This window comes from Cariama cristata, unplaced genomic scaffold (genome assembly GCF_000690535.1).
Source record: "Cariama cristata isolate BGI_N322 unplaced genomic scaffold, ASM69053v1 scaffold22919, whole genome shotgun sequence".
In the NCBI taxonomy this organism is placed as follows: domain Eukaryota; kingdom Metazoa; phylum Chordata; class Aves; order Cariamiformes; family Cariamidae; genus Cariama; species Cariama cristata.
Genome location: NW_009636626.1, coordinates 4,570 through 10,782, shown reverse-complemented (window position 1 = coordinate 10,782; position 6,213 = coordinate 4,570). Strand labels below are relative to the sequence as shown.

Sequence of the window (6,213 nt, the reverse complement as noted above, 5' to 3'; positions counted from 1 at the left end):
GATTTGGGGGGGCTGCTGCAGGGAAGCACCCTGGCAGGAGGCTAATGACACGTTGGCATGGGTCAGAGCAGCCCCTGCCACCCAAGGGCTCTGCCAGCACCTTGCATGGCTTGACCTGCATGTTAGGGGATCCTGGGAATCTGGGGGGGTGGGGGGGACCACACACCACCTCCAGCAAGGACCATAGGGCCATCCCAGCAGCACTGGGATGCACACCTGAACCTGGGGGTTGATCATGGCGAGGGCAAGCACGGCACGGCACTGCCCCACAAACACTGTCCCAAGTACTGGCCCAGAGAAGAGGAGAGGAGGCAGCTCAGCTCCCAGAGAAGCTGGGCTCAGCCCCGTGGTTTTTAAAGGTCTCCCAAGCCTGTGTCCAGCCCTGAGCCCTGAGGAGCAGGAGATACTCACAGGTGGGACAAGGAGGTGACGTCTGCGAAGATGCCTTCAGGGAGGCTGGAGATGTCATTGCCGTGGAGAGACCTGCAAAGAACAGAGGGTCTTGTGATGCCCGCAGGTCCAGGGTGGGCAGCAAGGAGTGACCAGGTGGGCTGACCATGGGTCCAGATGTGGGTGGCAGAGCTGGACCCCACCACTCTGTCACTGTTCCAAGGGCACCATCTGCTCAGAGAGGCTGATGCATCTCCCCTTGCTCCTCCTGCAGCCTATACCCTGCCCGCCTGCCTGCGCCCAGCTCCAAGTGGGCTGAGGGGACACGGGCAGCAGCAGAGAAGGGGTCGAGCAGGGCTGTGAGCAGGGCTGTGAGCAGGTACTTACAGCAGCCGGAGGGAGCGGAGGCCCTCGAAGGCCAGTGGAGGGATGCACTGCAGGGAGTTGTAGCTGAGGATCCTGCGGAAAGGAAGAAGGAGGCAACACAGCCATGTGTCCTGCAAGACCACCCTGACCTGCACGCTCCCCCTGAGTGAGCTCCAGCTCAAACCACAGCTTCACTCAGGCAGAGGAGGGAGACCCTGCTGTCCCTAGCACCCCCCCAAGTCTTTTGCGTCCCCCAGGGACAGCCTCGCGCATCTCAGCTGGCTGCAGCCCGGTGTGGCACGGCTGCAGGGACCGCACTTACAGGGTGGTGAGCTGGCTCATGTTGGTGAAGGAGGAGTTGCTCAGGGAGCTGATCTTGTTGTTGCTCAGATCGCTGGAAAACAGAACCCCCCAGGCTTGGAGACACCTGGGCCCTGTGCCCCCTCACTGCTCCCCCGCCTGCTCAGCCGCAATGGGGTGCAAACAGCAGCAGGGCACGGCCTCAAAGGGAGCAGTAGGGCTGTCACACAGGGTGAACACAGCAATGTCCCCACTCTGCCCCACGCCAGCGCCAGCGGAGGCTGTGAGCACCCCGGGGCTCAGCATCGCTGCCAGACAGCTATGTCCCAGTGCAGAGGGGGGACACAGAGGCATGTTGGGGGTCCCTGCACACCGCCAGACCCCTCCTCAGGATCACACACCATGGAGACAGCCCCTGTCCTCGCCCACAGGTCCCACCAGTGGGACCAGCTGTCTGGGCTCCTGCTCCTGGTTACTTACACAAGCTGCAGGTACTTGAAGGTGGAGAGCTGCCCTGGAACCTGAGTGAACTGGTTTCCATCCAGGTAGCTGCAAGGGAGAACAAAAGCACCTCGGGGTGGCTGAGAAGCAGGAGGTCCCTCCCTCTGCTCTCTCATTTCTCCTGCGCATGCCCCTAGACTTCGGGCTGTGAAGAGCATCTCCAGCATCACCTACCTCCCAGCACCCAGGGCTTGTGGGGCTCTCAGGGGACCCCGGGCTGGCGGGGGAGCCAGTGTGCAAGCACATCAGCACACCCAGGGGCTCTGCGTGCGGGTCCCCGGGGGAAGTCTCCCAGCAGCCTGCGTGTGCGAGCGCAGCCAGCCATGTGCTGCGTTTACACATCCGATGTGAGCGTGGGCGGTCGCAACCGTTCCCAAGGCATGTGTGAGAGAGCGGAGGATGCAGAGAGAGGAGGGGCGTGCGAGACAGCGCAGGGGTGTGAGGGGTGCTATACATATGTATGTGCACAACCAGTGCCTACACCCCCTGCACACAGGACTTGTTGCCATCTTCCATCCCAGACGGGTGCAGAGCCCCTTTCGCAGCGATGGGCATCACGGTGCCCACACATCCAGACCTGGCATGGCTGCTTGGGTATCACCCTGACACCCATGGTGATGGGTGGCTGATCCCAGGCAAACCACATCCCGTTTCCCGTGTGCTCAGAGATGGGGCTGCCAAGAGCATCCCCACAGCTGTGGTGAGAGGTGATGGCAGAGAGGGGCCAGGGAGTTGGCAGAGGCAGAGTGGCCCCGTCCCTGTCACTGATGGCAGGCTGCTGGTGACCACAGAGCCCTGGGCTGCACGGCTGCATGGGGACCACAGCTGCAAGGGGTGGCTGTCCCATGCTGCTCCCTCCCAAGGGCAAAGGAGCAGGGACCCAGCTGTTGTGACAACACTCCCTGCACATCACCCTTGGTAGGGCCCAGTTAGCAGAGAGGCTCTTGCTGAGCCCCTTGCTGGGGTCAGGGCTGGAGAGGGTCTCTAGGCTGGGTGGGGGTCCTGCTCCCACTACCAGGCTGGGATGGGGGTATGGGAGGAAGCATCTCTGCCCTGACATTTGCAAACCCATAGCAGAGACCTCCCCCCCTGCCAGAGCTTCAAAGTCGCTGGCAGTCGGGGGGAGAGTCTGGGCACTCGCCCACCACTCACAGCTCCGTGACGTTCTTGGGGATCCCCTTGGGCAGGGCCTTGAGGTGCTTGTTGCTGCAGCGGACGACGGTGTCGAGGCGGTGTGCACTCCTGCGGGCACTGGGGCCGGGGGATGCAGCTGGTCTCCTCCTGACCTGCACCGGGCACAGAGAGCCACAAAGTCACCGGGGCCCAGCCCTCGGGCACCATGTGAGGCCGGATTCAATGCCTTGTGCCCACCTAGGACTGCTCCCCTCCTGCGCCGACCATCTCCCCTCGTCCCCAAAGCAGGGTGCTGCAGGCAGCCTGCTTGCAGGCAATAGCCTCAGCCCAGCTGAGGGTCAGCAGGGCAGGAATCGCTCCTGCGCCCAGAAACCACCTGCCCCACCAGGATGGATGCAACCAGCCAGCTCAAGGCTGCTCTGATTTTCACCATTTTCAAGCAAAAATGCAGTCTGAGGGATGGCAGAGAGGAGGGTGTGGAAGAAGGGGCCCAGCTCTGCAAATCCTCCTGCAATAACCTCCTTCACCCATCTCCCAGACGCAAGCTAGAGGAAGCAGTGCCTGCACCGCGCAGTCGGAGGAGCCGGCATCGCTCCCCCTTCGCTGCCGCGGCGCTGGGCTCCTGTGGGAGAGGCGTCCCCGGGACAACCGTATGTTATCTCGCACCATTAAGGAAAGGCGCAGGATGCAACCCTTCAGTCTTTGACGTGGTGGAGGAGGGAAAGCAGAAGAAATGATGACTTGTTTGTAAATATTTTCCAGAGGGCTCAAAAGCTGTTCTAAATTAGAAAAATTTTTTTAGAAAAGGCTTTTCTCTCAAGATGCACACTCCCCACCTGCTCCATCTGCCCAGCTCTGGTGTCTGTGCAGGGCCGGGAAGGGAAGGAGGGAAGGAGCAGGATGAATCCCCGTGGGTTTTGCCTACACATCTGCTCCTGCCAGCACCCAGGGCACAGCATTCTCCAGCACGGACCTGCCTATGTCCAAGGCCACACGGTGCAGTGGGTGCAAACTCCTCTCCCGGCTTCAGAGCAGCTCGTGGGTATTTGAGTGCAGCCCTAAGGGCTGGGTACCAGCAAGGGAAACACGTCCATCCTTACGGGAGAGTGGATGGCTAGGGTTAGGGGTTTAGGATGGAGGGAGGAGAGAGGAGGAAAGGCTCGTAAAAGGAGCCCTTAATGGGCTGAGGGACCCCCCTGGAGCTACCAGCTTGCTGCGGGACACTGCCGAACATCCCGGGAGCAGGGATGGTGCTGGGACAGGGAGCATGGTACCAGCCCAGGAGGAGTAGCCCAGTCCCCCCTCACCCCCGGTGCCGTGGGGCCCATGAGTTACCTTCCTCACACCTGAAGTCGGGGAAAGCCACATCCTGGAGAGGGATCTGCCGGAGGAAGTCGGGGTTTTGGCACCGTGGGTTCCCTGTCACGATCTTCCTCTTGCGCAGCCAGTCCCCCAGCCAGGCCAGCTGGCAGTTGCAGTTGAAGGGGTTGGCGAGCAGGTTCCTGCACACGGGAGGGAGGGCAAGGGCATCACCTGAGCAGCCGCCAGGCAAGGAGACCCCCTTCAGCCACGTGATGCGATGGGGACAGCCTGGGAGCATTCCCTGAGACCCAAGACGTACAGCGTGGAGAGGGACTGCAGCGTGTCGAAGGCGCCCGGCGCAATGGTGCTGATCTGGTTGTCATACAGGGAGAGCAGGCGGACGTTGCGCAGCCCCGTGAAGCTGTCGTTGTGGACGCAGCTGATGCGGTTGTTCCTCAGCATCCTACAGAGGAAAGGGAATGAGGGTATCTAACGACCCGGGTGGGTGCCACAGGGGAGGGCTGTGCCCACCTCACTGCCTGGCAGCAGGATGAGGCTGAGCCAGTCCCCAAACAGCAAAAACCTGCACCCTCCCAGCACTGGATACAGCCAGCAGAAGGGTAAGGCATGCCCGAGCTGGCCCCATAGTGATGTGGACAGCACTAGCCCGGGATCATGGGCAGGGCAGGGGAGTAAGGAGCAGAGACACTCCTGTCCCTGTGCCCAAGGCAGAGGGGGGACTCACAGGGTCCTCAGCCCATCCAGACCCCTGAACATGCCGCTCCGCACAGACTCCAGCTGGTTGACGGTGAGGTGCAGCTCGCTGACAGAGGATGCCCCCTCGAATGCCCCATCCTCGATCTCTGACACCTTGTTGTTGCTGAGGTTGCTGCGGAGAGGGGAAAGCAGGCTGGGACAGGGCGCTCTGACCCAACCTCATCCTGAACCCTGCCTCCCTCAGGTCCCACCAAGCACCCCGTGATGCCCAGTCCCTCGGGGGACCCTCGGGTCAGGACATGCCCCCCATTTCATGCCCCAGGCTGCCCTGGCATCAGGACTCCCATGTGCCTTCCCAGCCCCTGGGGACTCCTGACGGGGCTGTGCCTGCCCAATACTCACATTTTCTTCAGATGCGGGAGTTTCTTGAAGATGCCAGTGGCCTCCAGGATGGAGATTTCATTGTTGTTCAGGCGCCTGGGGTGGGTGGCAAGGAAAAGAACTCAGGAGGTGGCTGCAAAGGGCCTAGCACAGACCAAACCCCAGCACTGGTGATGCTCCAGCTGCAGGAGGGAAAGCGGGGTGGGAGGGAGGAGGCTCTTACAGCTCAGCTGTGGACTGTGGGATGCGCTCTGGGATCTTGGTGAGCTTCAGGTTGGAGCACTCGACCACACTGGATTCACAGCGGCACTTCGGGGGGCAGATCACATCGCTGTTGCACTCGCTGTTCAGCTGGTAATCCTCCGTCCCTGTGCACCGGTGAGGGCAGCGTGGGCTCCCGTGGGCAGAGGCACGGGGGCTGCACCTGCCCTCCCCTCCTCTGATCCTCCCACACCCCCAGCCGGGCTCTGTCTCTTCCCCAGCTCCCCTCGTCCCAGCTGCTGTGCACATATTACTCCTCTCCGTGCCCAAAGCTGCTTATCTGCAGGGATATTGGTCCTGGGTACACAGGGCACTGTGCTTCCCACCACCCGCTCCCCTCCTGCCACGGGAGCCAGATCCCAAGGACACCTTTCTGCCCATCCAGATAACTGCTCAATGGGAGATGCCGCAACGCGTGCTGGTACCCAGTGCTTCTGTTACTGCGACATCTGGGAACTCAGCAACCAGAAATGATGGTAAATGCAGCGTGATCCTGCTGGGCCAGACCAGGGAGCTCTGGCCCAGCCATCCCTGCAGGCAGCCTGGCACCCTGCACACACCCATGCACCCACGCGTGTGGCTCCTTCTCTTACCTGGGATGAAATACTGCTCTTTGGCTGTGGGAAAAAAAAAACAAACCACATCAGCACCCTGAGCACACGGACACCAGGCGGGGGTAGGGCTGAGGACAGCCGTGCCATGCAGTACCCATGACAGGGATGGGGACGGCTCTCACCCGAGCAGCGAAACTTCTTGCTCTTGATCTGGCCGATGCGCTTGTTGGCCAGGCGCCGGGGGCTAGCACAGCGGGCACCGCTGGTCTCGACGGGGTTGGCGCGGAGGAAGTCTGCCAGCCATTTC

The 6,213-nt window shown here is 61.7% G+C and overlaps 1 protein-coding gene across 1 annotated transcript in view; it reads right to left on the bottom strand.

Annotated features, from left to right (window-relative positions):
* The window catches only part of LOC104167668 (slit homolog 1 protein-like), a gene marked incomplete at its 5' end in the record, with an annotated part of 11,815 nt that overhangs the window by 2,339 nt on the left and 3,263 nt on the right, over window positions 1-6,213 (bottom strand). Inside the window, 13 exon segments of the mRNA XM_009707990.1 lie at window positions 412-483; window positions 778-849; window positions 1,079-1,150; window positions 1,537-1,605; window positions 2,710-2,789; window positions 2,791-2,843; window positions 4,027-4,193; window positions 4,313-4,456; window positions 4,739-4,882; window positions 5,113-5,187; window positions 5,315-5,459; window positions 5,946-5,969; window positions 6,089-6,213. The exon segment at window positions 6,089-6,213 is cut by the window's right edge and continues 14 nt beyond it. Of these exon segments, the coding sequence (XP_009706292.1) occupies window positions 412-483; window positions 778-849; window positions 1,079-1,150; window positions 1,537-1,605; window positions 2,710-2,789; window positions 2,791-2,843; window positions 4,027-4,193; window positions 4,313-4,456; window positions 4,739-4,882; window positions 5,113-5,187; window positions 5,315-5,459; window positions 5,946-5,969; window positions 6,089-6,213 (1,242 nt within the window).